The sequence below is a fragment of the Curcuma longa genome, chromosome 15, assembly GCF_044706935.1.
Source record: "Curcuma longa cultivar G26 ecotype Majalengka, Jawa Barat chromosome 15, ITB_CL_G26_1.1, whole genome shotgun sequence".
Taxonomy (NCBI): Eukaryota; Viridiplantae; Streptophyta; class Magnoliopsida; order Zingiberales; family Zingiberaceae; genus Curcuma; species Curcuma longa.
Window position 1 is genome coordinate 3,611,002 of NC_133875.1, and position 16,706 is coordinate 3,627,707.

General features: G+C 34.8%; 1 protein-coding gene across 1 annotated transcript; it reads right to left on the minus strand.

The window, feature by feature from the left end:
- Positions 1 to 7,002: 7,002 nt before the first annotated feature.
- On the minus strand, positions 7,003 to 11,029 carry LOC141845793 (G-type lectin S-receptor-like serine/threonine-protein kinase At4g27290). The gene is made up of 8 exons (XM_074733803.1): positions 10,942 to 11,029; positions 8,789 to 9,967; positions 8,551 to 8,697; positions 8,258 to 8,376; positions 7,965 to 8,175; positions 7,634 to 7,874; positions 7,365 to 7,515; positions 7,003 to 7,278 (listed from the first exon to the last, which is right to left on the minus strand). The coding sequence occupies exons 1-8, from the start codon at positions 11,027 to 11,029 to the stop codon at positions 7,003 to 7,005; spliced, it is 2,412 nt and encodes an 803-aa protein (XP_074589904.1).
- Between the last annotated feature and the right edge of the window lie 5,677 nt (positions 11,030 to 16,706).

Sequence of the window (16,706 nt, forward strand, 5' to 3'; positions counted from 1 at the left end):
GATTTACCTCCTCACAGATGGTCGTGGGGCCGACCGTGTGAGATCGCTAAGGTGACGGATCTACCTTTTTACAGAAGAGCTGTGATAGTAAGAAATATTCAAAAACAGCTTTTTATCTTCCAAACTTTTATATTATTTTCTACTATTTCTTTTACTGTAAAAATAATTTAATTCCTTTAAATCAAGTTGTTTGGTAAATTTGTTTAATTGCAGAAGAATTAAACATGCATATGCATGCATGACGTGGTTTATTATTATTATTATTATTTAGCAAATCTAAAGTTCAATATTTTCTTTTTGTTTTTGAAAACTAATTAAGGTCCAGTATTTATATATCAAACCTTAATTAAATCACTAATTGAAACAAGACCTGGGTCTAGGATTATCAAGCAGATTAATCTCTTTATACCACTCGATACAGAATCAACAAGTTAATCCGGGATAATCAGTCATCAGATATAGTGCAATCTCTCCGAGCTCTAAGATCAAAATCTTCATTTGGCTAATGATTAATGATGGGGTTAAGACTAAGTAACGGCCTATTAGACAGTGAATGACAATGCCTGACCCTAATGACTCATTAGTGGTGAGTTAATTAATTAATAAGCAATACAAGTGTCTGACTTCGTGAAACAAAAGATAGCTTTCAATGTGGTTGAGAAGAATATGGTTGATAAGGAGCTTTCAATGTGGTTGAGCTCGAGAAGAACAAGTCAAAACCGATGCTTCAAATTTAAAAGATCAAATTTATAAATTTAAACAGTGACGTCAGACAGGATAGCGATTATCTTACGGGCAATATTGAATCTGTTAGTTCGACTGTGAACGTCGAAAATAATCTTCTAAAACCTATTGATTTGAAAGAATACTAGGAGAAAGGAAAATAAATGGCACTGCCAAAATATTATTAAATAAAAAACTTCTTCTTTCTAAATATCAACTCATAAGATGTTTATATAGATTCAAAACCTTAACTTATAAAAGAAAGATAAAATTCTAATCAAAAGAAAATTTTTGTAATGGACTCAAAATTCTAAAAATACTAAACGGATTTAAAAATCCTAAAAAGATAATTAAAGTCTAAACTCACGTTTAAAGAGAAAAATACTAAAAAATTAAAAAGAGAAAATCTAAACTAATTTTTAGAAAAGAAAACTAATTTTAAAAATTTAAAATAAATAAAAGATCAATTCTAGAGTTTTGACGATCTAGTTCGAATGAACCATAGTGCTGCAATCTAACCGTGTCAACCCTGTCAAGAGGCCACGGGTTGGTCATCTTCCTTGTCGGTAATCTCGATCATCCTTCTTCAAAGCTCAAAAGGAAAGTTGATAGTCTCAATTTCTTCTCATCACAACTCAGAGAGAAATATAGTTATATCGAAAGACATAAATTAATCATGTTGCTAGATGCTCTTGCATCAAATAGTAAACATAGAATTACAAATCCTACTTTTTATATTGATTTATACATTTAAATTACAAAAATAAAGTTTAGATTTTACAATAATTTAATATAAGTTTTAAAAAGATCAATTTTCTCCCTTTTTTTTTTGCTTTTGACTAATTAAACTGGATGATTAATTTTCCCTGTTGACTATGCATACATGTCTTTTTTGCCGACCTCAGTTCCTGATAATATAATGCATTGATATCGAGAAGAACGATTCATAAACTTCTATGGACCAATCAGTGTACACTTAAATCCACGCGAACAATTCACATCGAAAAGATCTGTCAAATCCTTCGAAGTGGATCGGACCGTCTAACCACCAAGGATTCATCGGCTTAATTTCCGAGTACGATCAACAGCACTGTGGCGAAGAAAGTGAACTTCACATTGGTGTCCAACCTGCATGAGACCTACTACACGACTGAATACTGTAAGAATACAAGAGAAATAATAGAGGAATAATAAATTTATTCATTAAACCCTAAGTCATATAATATATTATATATTTAAGACTCAGTCAATTGATTTGATTCGGTCATATGGAATAATTCTCTTTTATGACTCGATCGTATGGGATAATTCTCTTTTACCCCTCTCCCCCTTTCGGGCGACAAATTCAATGAGAGATCTTTAACGTTGAATTTGCTTATTAATCTATTGAAACGTTGCTTAGATAATGACTTCGTAAAAATATCAGCAATTTGATTTTCTATAGAAATAAAAAAAACAGATAGCTGTTGAGTTGCCACACATTCTTAAACAAAATGAAAATCAATTTCCACATATTTTGTACGTGCATGAAATATAGGATTTGCAGTAAGATATGTGGCTCCAATATTATCATACCAAATTTTTAGTGCAACTTTTGATGCAAGATGAAGTTCAGAAAGAAATGATTGAAGTCAAAAAATTTTAGATATTGTATTGGCTATAACTTTATATTCAGCCTCAGCACTTGAACGAGAAACTATAGGTTGCTTTTTCGAATTCTATGAAATAAGGCTCCGTCCAAGAAACATTGCATATCCATTAGTAGAGTGTCTATCCTTAGAAGAACTTGCCTAATCTGCATCATTAAAGGTATGTAAGTCTCGAGATGATTAACGATATGAAAGAAAATCATGTAGAATAGTTCTTTTGAGATAATGAAGAATCCTTTTCACTCCTTTCTAATTTTGTTCAGTGGGAGCATGCATGAACTGACAAGCACGATTTACTACAAAGGTAATATCAAGGCGTGTGATAGTGACATATTATAAAACTCCAACAATACTTCGATAAACTTGGAGATCAAACATAGCAGGAAAAAATGTAGAGAAGTCATTTATGGCGATTGGTGTTGATATCGGACATGCTCCATCCATTTTAGATTTTTGAAGAATTCTAGTAATATACTTGTTCTGAGAGAGAAGACAACCTTCATCGTGTGGGATGATAAGTTTGATACCAAGAAAAAAATGTGCATTACCTAGATCTTGAATAAGAAATTATTGATGGAGAAGACGTAATAGAGTTGTGATGTCTTTTAAATCATTACTAGTAATTAAATGTCATCCACAAAAAATATCATAGAGTCATCATTGTATTTGTAGAATAGAGAAGAATTTGTCTTAGATCCAGAAAATCTTTAACCTTGTAATCAACTAGATAAACGATGAAACCATGGACGAGGGGCTTGTCGAAGACCATATAAGGGTTTCCTAAGTTGATAAATATAACATGGAAATTGTGGATGGAGGAACTTAGGTGGTTGCTCCATAAATATAGTTTGCTCAAGATGACCATGAAGAAATACATTGAAAATGTCTAATTGTCGTACAGGCTAATTATAACTAACAGCTATTGATAACAATAATCTGACAAATATAATTTTGATGACTGGGCTAAAAGTGTCATTAAAGTCAATACCTAATTGTTGATTAAATCCTTTGGCTACAAGTCAAGCTTTGTATCGTTCAAGAGAACCATCAACTCGATACTTAAGACAAAAACTCATTTTGAGCCCATAACATTCATGGAGGAAGTGCGTGGAACTAGACTCTATGTTTCATTGCGAAGAAGTGCATCAAATTCTGAAGCCATTGCATTATGCCAATTCAGATCCTTGTTCGATTGTGAAAAATAAGTTGGTTCGACAATTTTTGTAGAGACCACTAAAGCTTGCGGAAGGGGACGTGAAGTTTCCATTGGTGGGCAACGTTCATAGATACCACTTAAGGACAAAGTACAATGAGGAGCATTATCATTTGAATCACCTGTGGATGGTGAAGAGACAATAGTAGGGTGACATGAAGATTCAGATGATCAACTTGTATTATTTGATGATCCAGATTTAGAGAGTATAATATCTGGTGATGCTTCTGAAATTGGGCACGGAATAGATTTTAACATATTATCCCTATGTCATCCCTCTACTTAACTTTATTTAAGGTGTAATGTCTCTTCGAGTTAATAAATCTTAGTATAGAGATATTATTAAACCCCTCTTTCAATTTACAAAAAAAAAGTATAAGAGTTTTTCAGATCTATCCGTGTACGTAGTATATATTTAAGTGGTTGTGGGTACTCATGCTTAACATGAAAAAGGTTTCAGTATGAATCGAATAAGTGCCCATTGGTTTTCTTTATACAAAATTTGTTATGAAAATTTGAAGAACTTTTACTCCATATTTATCCCAACAGCAACATTAGCAGGTCCTCCTCCAGCTGCTTTCTTGAAAGCCGGCGCTTCGGCTAATGATAATCCGCTAATAGTTGGGGCAAATTAAATCGATTAGCAATTCACCAAAGCATACTATAGATGGAGAATCCTCGTTCTCATGAGAAACATTAATGGCCGAAACTGCTCTTATACCAATATCAAATATATTATCAAATAAATATTAAAATCTTAAAGACCGATTGTACCAATAATTACAATTCCATTGTGTGATACTTTTCGTTTATACGCATCATATGATTTATGCTCATGACTCTTACCTCCTTTCTTGAGTTCCCAAATATGTTTATCACTGACTGTCTTGATGCTTTCATTGTTGGTAAGGTGCATCTTTATGGGCTCCCAACTGTGTGTGAGAGATGGATCGAACAACCACTTGAATTTGTGTTCACTAGTTATATTAAAGAAATACTCACTTAAGTTTTGTCTCATGTTGCCATCGATATTAGTCCAATTCTAGATTAACAGAGCGTGTTTATGTGGCTCCATCCTAATTTGGTCAAATCATCATGCTGAGTTATTATTATCCGAGTCACACTTTGTTGAGCCACTCCCGACCAATTGCCGAGCTAGTCCAAACTACCGAGCTAGTCTGAGTAGTAGAAATCTATGGAGCGACTCTAGCAAACATGGGTCATGATCTCCACTTTACTATTATAAATATTCAAGAGTATATACTTCATGAGAGGGGTCGCTCACAATTTTTTCTCTTTTTTCCTACTATTTAGGTATCATGGTGACTTAAGCATCAAAGATGCCTCACCAAGACAACCATGGAAGAAATCTTCCATGGTTAATTATGCAAATTCAATTATATCATGGAAGAAAGCTTCGTCAGCCATCTATGAAGGGACATATTTATGCTGTTGGGTTGCAAGGGTGCAAACATAGTCCCACATCTAAAACACATGGGAAAGATCATGAGTTTAAAAGGATGGAAAGTATCTCCATTGGGATGAGACCTTTTGGGGAGAGCCCAAGAACAAAGTCATGAGGGCTTAGGCCCAAAGTGGACAATATCATGCCATTGTGGAGATACGAACATCCTTTTGGACCCAACAATTGGTATCAGAGCGAGGCCGCTGCCTCGCCTCGCTCTTCACTGGACTAACCGCCGGATGAGCTATGATCTGGATCTAACCATGTGGGGACCCTCGGGAAAAACAAAGGAAGTAAGGGAGGCTCGAACCATGAGGGACATGACAGCCAGACCATGAGGGACATGGCAGCCAGACCATGAGAAATGGCAGCTAGACCATGAGAAATGGTAGGGGAGCTTCCAGTGGTCCTTTGTTTGAGGGAGGATTGTTAAGTTGCAAGGGTGCAAACATAGTCCCACATCTAAAACACATGGGAAAGATCATGGGTTTAAAAGGATGAAAAGTATTCCATTGGGATGAGGCCTTTTGGGGAGAGCCCAAGAACAAAGCCATGAGGGCTTAGGCCCAGAGTGGACAATATCATGTCATTGTGGAAATACGAACATCCTTTTGGACCCAACATATGCTTCATCTCATCTTCAATTCACAGAGTAAGAATGACAAGTGTTGTTGCTAGTAATTCCAGGAACACAAAGAGAAAGAGCTCCTTCATCTCGGCTATGTTTTCCTTCACTTGCTCCTGCAATCTTATGATCTGCTGCTAGATCTGTTCAATAAATTCCTGCAATTTCTATCATGAGCTAGGCTCATTAATGATCACCTTTGATTGGCTCAACGTCTGTCACTATGTGAAAGAATGGTGATGGACGTGACCAACTGCAGTTTCTCGATTTACCTCCTCACAGCTGGTCGTAGGGCCAACCGTGTAGGGCCGCTAAGATGACGGATTCCACCTTTTTTATAAAAAAGAATGGTGATTGAGTGTCGTTATTAAGGACCATGAATAACATGCGAAAATAGACTTAGTCAAATGCCCCTGATCAACAGTCATTTTCAATATTTGCAAGCGAACGAACTATATGCACTACTAAGCTATAATGATGAACTGAAATCTTTAGTCATTAGGGTTGGTTTTGAAATGAAGAATATTGAAGTATTGCTTTATGGTTAATTTTATATAGTGATCTAATTCAGATGTCTTTAGCTTCGTTGTGATAGTACTAGAAATCCTAAGCAATAAGAGAAATAGAATTTTCAGTCAAACAAATACAAATTTCAATCTTTTAGCACATGTAAGTGTAGCTTCAAAATAAATAAGTCTTTGTATGCATCAATATTGCTTAGAGTTCAAATTTTAGTTTTTATTTGACAACATACATATAAATTTTGGAAGAAAGGTAGATCTTTAAAAATTCTTGATGATTCTTTAGATTGCTCATACCCAACAATAGAAATCTTATCTTGCATTCAAATGCTCTTTTAATTTGTGTGTGCAAGAGAACTGCCAAGATAGACCAACCATGGTAGAGGTGATGATGATGCTGATGAAAGAATCAACTTCTAACCCTGCTAAGGCAACCTGTAATGGCGTCAACCTCAACCAGCAGTGAAGGAGATTTAACTATAGAAGAAATGAGTTTCACCCTGACAGGCTAATGAGGTGAAATGAGTTCCTTTTATTCTTATTGATCATACTTTGTCATATCTAAGTTCATAAAAATCAACTTCTACAAAAATCATCACGATCATAGAGAATATTGTGAATATTAATGATTGGCCAACATCTTTTCTTTTGTAATTTTGATGTTTTCTCATTCTGTAATTTTCAATATCATCTTATTTTATTTTTGTATTGATGAGGGGTTTGTCCAAGGTGACATGTTAATAGATACACTGATCCAGGACTTTGATGATGCCAAATATTGATAAGATATTAAGTAAATACATATTTCAACGACCTACAAGTGTGAAGCTCATTTCGTTCCTAGTGAAATCTCCTTCGTTGCTAGTTGATGTTATAGCAGGTTGCATAACCGGAGTAAAGAGTTGATCCTCACTTATTAACATTGCCATTACTTCTGTCATTGTTGGCCTATCATTACTATTATCTTGTACACATAGAAGACCCATGTGGATACAATGTAAAACTTCTTCTCTTGGATATGATTGATTTAATGCTTGATCAACAATTTCTAATGATCTTTCTTCCTTCCAAAGTTTATTTACCTGCAATGTCGTAGAAAAGATATTTTAAAATTTTAGACAGTACCATGTAGAGATCAAAGACTATGTATATTGAAATTAATACTTACATATCCTAAAAGATTTAAGTTTGTATCAGTTTGATTGAATACTCTAATTTTCTTTCCACTTATGATTTCCAATACTATCACACCGAAGCTGAATACATCTGACTTGAATGAAAAAATTCCATCTAATAAATACTCAGGCGCCATGTAACCACTACAAACAAATAAAAGGACAACATGAGAAAAATTAAGATAATTTAAATTTTTTTACGTGTCCTCCCAATTTTCCCTTATATATTTAATCAAATCAAGTGAACTCATAAAAGACTTACAGTGTTCCGACCGGTCTCGTTGTTGCATCCTCAAGAGCATTATCTCCTTTAAATATCCTTGCAATGCCAAAATCTGAAATCTTTGGATTCATATCCTTGTCAAGGAGAATATTACTCAGCTTAAGATCACGATGAATGACTCTCAATCTAGAGTCTTGATGCAAGTATAGAAGTCCTCGAGCGATCCCAATTATAATATGGAAACGTCTTTGCCAATTTAGCAATGAACTTTTAGCTTTATCTAGTGACAGGATTAGATAAATGTGTTGTGATTAGTTTTTAACCATCTGTGAAGGTAATAAAACTAAGAAACATGAGAAAATATGCTAACCATAAATAAAAGCATCAAGGCTCTTATTTTCCATGTATTCGAGTATCATAAGTCGCTCATCTCCTTCAATGCAGTAGCCTAGAAGACGAACCAGGTTTCTGTGTTGTAACTTGGCTATCACGGTGAGTTCATTCTGGAACTCATTTGGGCCTTGTGAGGAGTATCTTGATAATTTTTTGACAGCAATCATCTGTCCATCATCCAATTGACCCTGACAAAATGTATCATTTCTTCAATTTCACAGGTTTGAAAGGCTAGATCTTTATTTTTTCTGATACTGAAAGTCTTCTTACCTTGTAAACAACTCCAAATCCCCCTTCCCCAAGTTTGTTTCCTTCCGAGAAATCATTTGTTGCAGCTTTTATAGTACGCAAATCATATGAAGGAAGTACATCCAATGTACTGATCGAATCTGGCACAAGGATCACACTATGAATTAGTAAAAACTTCCTTTCAATTTTTTTCTTAGAAAGTTGAGAATTAACTGATTAATGTAAATAAATTTGACTCAATCCTTTTTAAATCCGAAGAAACTTTGAAAAACTAGCACGATTGTTAATTTGTTATATAAAACATTGTGCAAGACCTTTCTCCACATTTGGAAACTGCAATGCTCTGTTTCTCCTCCTCCTCCTAACGAGTACGCCTACACTGCTCAGCAAAAAAATTCCCAGCAACGCCGAAATCACTATCTCCCACACGAGCTTCTTCCAATTTTTCGTTGTTGATGATTCTGCAGGAAAAGAAAAAAGAAGGATAATAGATGATTAAATATAATGTTACTCTGATCATCCAATTTCATGTATGCATAACTCGACACCTACCTGCAAGCCGAATGTATAAATCGTCTCCTCCGTCTGTAAAACTTCTGATATCCAACAGCTCACCACGCCAAGTTATGCACCCATAAGGCCCATTGATCACCGCAAACGCGACGCAGGAGCAATCATCCAAGCACAATTTCTTGCACGCACGCAGACTAATGTTGCCTCGTGAGGTTGCGTTCTCGGTGTCGGGCACCTTCACGTTCGGCTCCTTCGAAAACTGGTTCGACGAGCAATCCAAGGGCTCCTTCCTCGCGCATCCGTCGCCGACGACGACGCTTTTGTTCTTAAACCCTTCCAAGCAACGACAGGAGGCTGTGTAGTAGCCCTCGGTGCAAACGCTGTTGCCGCCACAATGGTTGTAGTGATCGCAGTCGTCGCTCGGAAACGACAAGAAAACTCTCCACTCTCCCTCAACAAAACTCCAACTCTTGTAGGTTGCGTTGGCGTCCACTACCAACCGGTTTAGCGGTGGCGATGCAGTCTTATATTCATTGATGTAGTAGGTCTCATTCTGGTTGTACACGTATCTGAAGCTTACGTTCCTCACCAAAACGTTGTTCCCCATCGTTGGAAGGCCGGAGAACCATTGCCCGTTCCATGGCCCAGTGCGGAAATATTTGCGGGATCCATTCACACTCAACGTGAAAAAATCCGGAACATTATACATCAAAATTTTGGCGACGTATTGGCCCGGAGAAGGGTCCGTGGAACTCATCCATGGCACGAGCGGCCACAAAGTGTTGGTCCGTAAGTCGAATCCTATCTTCATGCCAGGGAGAAGAGTGTCACACGCATGGTCGAAGCTCTGCCATAGAATGTTTCTAGAGTTGCCAGCAGTCAGCTGGAGGTTTCCTGAGTCTAAAAGCTGCAAGCGTGCAGAATTGAGTTCTGCGGATGTTCCCGTCGACCAAACCTTTGTTCCTTCCTCAAATAAGATCAGATTTCCGTCGGAAGTCAGGTTCAACGATGCCATGGATGCGTTGACAGATTTGTTCCTATTGGCGACCCATACTACTCTGTTTTCGCTTGGTGGGTGATTGTAGTACCAAATTCCTATGTATGCAGTCGCAGAATCGTTAACTGGATTGAAGAAGCCGAGTTGGAAGAAGCTCCCCGCCGAGATCAATGTCTGGCCATCCAAAAGTGAGCTAGTCCCCATCATTGTATCAGTATCACCTGCACAAGAGTTGATAAATAAATAAACAAATGAATCAAATCCTTTGGCCATCATAAACGTGTGACTTGTGCTATAAATGGATATCCAATTGCTCTACAATTTCTCCTATTAAACAGGGCAATGAGATCTATTAGGTTTCCAAATAGGTGAAGTACACTTATTTCACTAGGCAAAAATTAATATAGTATTAACGAGGCCTAATAACTCTACGCCTCAGTAAGGGTGTAAACGAGTCAAGCGACTCATGAACTATTCGAGTCTCGATTCAAAAAAAAATTATTTGAGTTTGATCGATTAAGTTAACGAGCTGAGTTCGAATCTGATTTCGAACTCGAAAATATTATCGAATTGAACTCGAACTTAACAATATTTGATTCGTAAACTCGCGAATATATTCGTTTAAAGACTCACGAACATGTTCGTTAAGAGACTCGTGAATATATATATATATATATATATATATATATATATATATATATATATATATATATATATATTAACGAGCCAAATTTGAACTAAGCTCATTTAATTTTTAAATGAGTTATTTTTGAACTAAATTCGAACTAACCTCGTTTAACTTTTAAATGAGTCATTTTTGAACTGAGTTCGAGCCGTTCGTGGACTATTTAATTTCATTACGAACCGAGCTCAAATTTAAAAATTAAAGTTCAAATCGAACTTGAGTCGAATTTGAGCTTAGGAAAAATAAATCGAGCTTGAACTCGGTTCAATCCGATTATATCCCTACGCCTCAGTTGCCATGTGTCTTCGAATAAGCCTGAAATCTTTATTGATTAGGTTGGTTTTAAAATGAAGGATATTAAAGTATTACTTTATGGTAAACTTTTCACAGATCCTGAGGCTTTGACGATACCAAATAAATAAATAAATAAACAGATAAACAAACGGACAAAAATCCTACGGTTTTATAATTTAATTTAATTCTGGACTAAAAATTCTTTCTTAAACATACCAGACGAGGATCGGCCAAGTAGAAAGAATGTCTCTGCTAGTAGTACTATTGCCAGGAACTGTAGAAGAAAGAGCTGCATCCGCGCCATGGAAAAAGTTTAAGGATTTGCGTTGCACCTGCAATTTACTACTGTGTTCTTTGCGCAGAGTTCGTTGCTTAATTATATATAACATTAATTTAACAACACCTTTAGAAGATGATGATAGAGATTAGAGCAGGAACTAGTCTCCAGTCAATTAACTGATCTGTGATGACAGAGCAGGAACTAATCTCCAGTCAATTAACTGATCTGTCTCTGTTTGGAAAACGCGAATGTAATTAATTTGGAGGCTGCAGATTGTCATACTACTTCCACAATTTGTCAACACTACTTAATAGAAAAATATAATAGAACGAAACGACGACGGAATCAACGTATATCTCTTTCAGTTAATGACGTCCATTTGTATAATTATATGAGCTGTGATAGTAAGAAATATTCAAAAAGCTTTTAATGTTCCAAAATTTTATATTATTTTCTATTATTTCTTTTATGTAAAAATAATTTAATTCCTTTAAATCAAGTTGTTTGGTAAATTTGTTTGAATGATTGAAAAAAAAGGAAAAGATTAAATATAAGAATTAAACATGCATATGCATGCATGACGTGGTTTATTATTATTATTATTATTATTTAGCAAATCTAAAGTTCAATATTTTCTTTTTGTTTTTGAAAACTAATTAAGGTCCAGTATTTATATATCAAACCTTAATTAAATCACTAATTGAAACAAGACCTGGGTCTAGGATATATTATCAAGCAGATTAATCTCTTTATACCACTCGATACAGAATCAACAAGTTAATCCGGGATAATCAATCATCAGATATAGTGCAATCTCTCCGAGCTCTAAGATCAAAATCTTCATTTGGCTAATGATTAATGATGGGGTTAAGACTAAGTAAAGGCCTATTAGACAGTGAATGACAATGCCTGACCCTAATGACTCATTAGTGGTGAGTTAATTAATTAATAAGCAATACAAGTGTCTGACTTCGTGAAACAAAAGATAGCTTTCAATGTGGTTGAGAAGAATATGGTTGATAAGGAGCTTTCAATGTGGATGAGCTCGAGAAGAACAAGTCAAAACCGATGCTTCAAAAGATCAAATTTATAAATTCAAATAGTGACGTCGGATGGGATAGTGATTATCCTACGGACAATATTGAATCCGTTAGTTCAACTGCAAACATCGAAAATAATCTTCTAAAACCTATTGATTTGAAAGAATACCAAGATAGAAAAATAAACGGACTGCCAAAATATTATTAAATAAAAAAACTTCTTCTCCCTAAATATGAACTTATAAGATGTTTATATATATCTAAAACCCTAACTTGTAAAAGAAAGATAAAATTCTAATAGAAAGAAAATTTTTTTAATGGATTCGAAATCCTAAACGGACTTAAAAATCCTAAAAAGATAAAGTCTAAACTCACGTTTAAAAATAAAATATTAAAAAATTAAAAAGATAAAATCTAAACTATTTTTTAGAAATTTAAAACAAATAAAAGACCAATGCTAGAGTTTTGATGATCCAGTTCGAATGAACTATAGTGCTACAATCTAACTGCATGTGTCAAGCCTGTCAGGAGATCACAGGTTGATCATCTTTTTTGTCGGTAGTCTCGATCGTTCTTCTTCAAGGCCCAAACGGAAGGTTGATAGTCTCAATTTCTTCTCATCACAGCTCAGAGGAAAATATAATATTGTATCGAAAGACATAAATTAATCATGTTGCTAGATGCTCTTGCATCAAATAGTAAACGTAGAATTACAAATCCTACTTGTTTATATTGATTTATAAATTTAAATTACAAAAATAAAGTTTAGATTTTACAATAATTTAATATAAGTTTTAAAAAGATCAATTTTCTCTCTTTTTTTTTTTTTTTTTTGCTTTTGACTAATTAAACTGGATGATTAATTTTCCCTGTTGACTATGCATACATGTCTTTTTTGCCGACCTCAGTTCCTGATAATGCATTGGTATCGAGAAGAACAATTCATAAACTTCTATGGATACCGTGTGAGCTAGACCAATCAGTGTACACTTAAATCCACACGTCGGCTTTCCGAGTACGATCAACAGCACTGTGGCGAAGAAAGTGAACTTCACATTGGTGTCCAACCTGCATGAGACCTACTACACGATTGAATACTGTAAGAATACATAAGAGAAATAATAAAGGAATAATAAATTTATTCATTAAACCCTAAGTCAATGATACAATATATAATATATTTATAAGACTCAGTCAATTGATCAATTAATAAAGAAAGGATATATTTTAATAATTATTATATCTTTGATTTGATTTAGTCATATGGAATAATTCTCTTTTATGACTCAATCATATGAGATAATTCTCATTTATCCTCTCCTCTGAGCGACAAATTCAACGGAAGATCTTTAACATTGAATTTACTTGTTAATCTACTGAAACGTTGCTTAGATAATGACTTCATAAAAATATCAGCAATTTGATCTTCTACAGAAATAAAAAAAATAGATAGTTGTTGAGTTGTCGTACATTCTCGAACAAAATGAAAATTAATTTTCACATATTTTGTACGTGCTATACAAATAATACAATATCACCGTCACATCAACAAATGAGTTATAACTCGGGAATACGATTACTTTAGCAGTTTAAGATTTTCTACAAGTTCGGAGGTTAACGAATTTTTTTTTCATTATTACGTATCCTTCGATTTTAAAACTAAGTTAATTGAAATGTATTATGAAATCTAATTTTAACAGAGTTAATTAATTTATTAAATTATTTTATTAAAATAAAATTAATGAATTATATTTATTAATTTAACAAATTATTTTATTAAAATAATTATTTTAATGATTTATTTTATTAAAAATATATAAATTTATGTTAAATTTTAAAAAATAAAATTAATAAATTATGTTTATTATTTTAATAAATTATTTTAGTAAATTAAATTTATAAATTAAATAAATTATTTTATTAAAATAATTTTTTAATGAATTATTTTTAAATATATATATAAATTTATTTTAAATTTTAAAAAATGAAATTAATAAATTATATTTATTAATGTAATGAATTATTTTATTAAAATAATTATTTTAATAAATTATTTTATTAAAATAATTTTTTAATGAATTATTTTTAAAAATATATATAAATTTATTAAAATTAAAAATAAAATTAATAAATTATATTTATTAATGTAATGAATTATTTTATTAAAATAATTTTAAAAAAAAGTCCTCAAACATCGTTAGTTTTAATCAGAACATGATTAGTTTTAATTAAAGATTTTTTAGATATCTTTATTCCGTACCTAGTAAAATCTGTATCAATCCACTTTTGGATTCATCAAACATCGTTTAGTAATTTTTTAGAGGTCTTGAATATTTTTTTATTTCTAATAATTTTTTATTTTTAAGATTTTAAGATATTTTTAACTTTTTCTAAGTTAGAATTCCATTTAGGATTTATTTATATATATGTTTAATTATTTTCGGTTAACTTTTGATTATTCAATAATTTTTTTTAACAAAACTCCTAGAGGGTGCTGTCCTATGTGTTGTCCTTATTTCTTTTCATTATTTAAATTTTTTGTATTTGTTTTTTTTATAATTTTCTTTTAATCTTTCGTCTCTAAAATAATTATTGTTATTCTATCCGATGTCAGAAAGATCCACAACGGCAGAGATGATGATGATGTTACTGATGAGCAACTTCTAACTCCTCTTAAAAAACCTTCCATTACAACAGCAAGCAGCAGAGGTTTCACTAGTAAAGAAATGAGTCTGGCAATTACAAGTCGATGAAATATGTGCATTTACTTATAGAACTGCTTGGTTATTTACACCTAGCTATAAGAAGAGATTCACCACTTTGTGCATCATTTCTGTAGAGAGTTGTCTCTCATCAATTGATGCTGAGACAGATATCCATTAAATTGAATTGAGTCGACTGAAGTAATCATTTATCTACATAATTCAATGCAAGACATGGGGACCTTTAGCTTTATTGAAGCCTAATTAGCATTCGTTTGCACATGTTCAGATCAATCAGATGTAGCTTATGACTTCCCAAATTTGCTTCTCACTGACAAATCCAATTGAATTCTTGTCCCCTTCTTTGGAGCCATTTTGGTGGTCCTTATCCAGTGATGTTGGATCGAATCTATTCATCATGCAATAGGCTAATTAGAGTGGTCCAAACCAACAGGACACCCTAGCTAGCGAGCACCAGTGAATAATTGAATCATAAGAAAGTAGTAAACAACGAATTAGTCGCAACGCAACGAACGACTAAGAAGAGTTTGCGGTAGAAGGCGAAGCATGACTTGCAAACATAGAGAACAATGTTGAACTTACAAATGAGTATCATGCCCCAATAGGTCATAGGTGTATGATTTGCCTGATTCAAAAGGAGAGAATAGCACATCAATTAAAGCTAAGCCATGAAGAAGAGGAGGAATTAAATAAATCGAGGATCCAATCACTGGTGTCTAAGTCTGATTAATCATTGAGTTGCATGAGCTTGCGCCATAAAGAAGAAACATTTGATAACTAAATTAATCTACATGACACGTAATAAAGACAATGCCCATTAGATATCATTGCTTGCTTGGAGCTCATAACCTCATACAATAAACAAATAACATTGTCGTTTGGTTAAGTTTTCTAGATTTAATTTTGATGCAGGACTAGGACTGATATAGGAGGAGTTAAATTTTCATAGATCATAATTTTTAATTTGGCTATCAAAGTGAAGTGTCATCAGTGATAAATCAAAATACTTTCAAAGGTCTATATTTGTTACCAAGTGAAACTCACAACAAGTCAATTTCAGATCCAATAGATATCATTTAATACTTTTAATAAGGCTCTAAATATTTTTATTATTATTTTTAATTATTTTTTATTTTAGAGTTGAAGGGTATTTCTATCTTTTGTAAATTAAAATTTTGATCTATTTATATAATTATTTAATTAATATTTTTGATCATATCATTTTTTTTATTTTTTGATATATATATATATATAGAGAAATTCTCTGCCGCGCGACAAACCCCGCGCGACGCCGTGCGCGACAGCCGACCTTCCTTTGTTCATCGTCGTCGTTCGTCGCCGTCCGATCACCGTTGGCCGCAATTTTGGACTCGTTGGAAGCGCAACTCGACGGCGCACACATTGGCATCGGATTCCGGCCGGATTGTGGCCGGAATCCGGCTGGAATCCGGCCAGAAACGCGACAGAGACGCTGTTGGCCGATTCCGGCCGAAATCGGCCGGAATCCGGCCGAATCGCGGCCGGAGACCGGCCGCGGTCGACGCGCCGGCGCTGGGCGCGTCGACCGCGGCCGGTCTCCGGCCGCGATTCGGCCGGATTCCGGCCGATTCGGCCGGAATCGGCCAACAGCGTCTGTTGGGCGATTCCGGCTGAAATCGGCCGGATTCCGGCCGAATCACGGCCGGAGACCGGCCGCGGTCGACGCGCCGGCGCCGGGCGCGTCGACCGCGGCCGGTCTCCGGCCGTGATTCGGCCGGAATCCGGCCGATTTCGGCTGGAATCGGCCAACAGCGTCTCTGTCGCGTTTCTGGCCGGATTTCGGCCGGATTCCGGCCACAATCCGGCTGGAATCCGGGCCCGGCCGGAGCGCCGGCGAGTTGGCCTTCCAACGCATCCGGTCCGGCGGCCGTTGGTGGCCGGACGACGGTGAACAGTGGC

What these genes read in the sequence shown, in the direction of transcription:
- LOC141845793 (XM_074733803.1), bottom strand. Translation starts at nt 11,029, where the DNA reads ATGGCGCGGATGCAGCTCTTTCTTCTACAGTTCCTGGCAATAGTACTA. An exon ending in ACTTGGCCGATCCTCGTCTG is followed by an intron (nt 9,968 to 10,941) that starts GTATGTTTAAGA and finishes ACTCTTGTGCAG; the next exon opens with GTGATACTGATACAATGATG. An exon ending in ACGAGACCGGTCGGAACACT is followed by an intron (nt 7,516 to 7,633) that starts GTAAGTCTTTTA and finishes ATTTGTTTGTAG; the next exon opens with TGGTTACATGGCGCCTGAGT.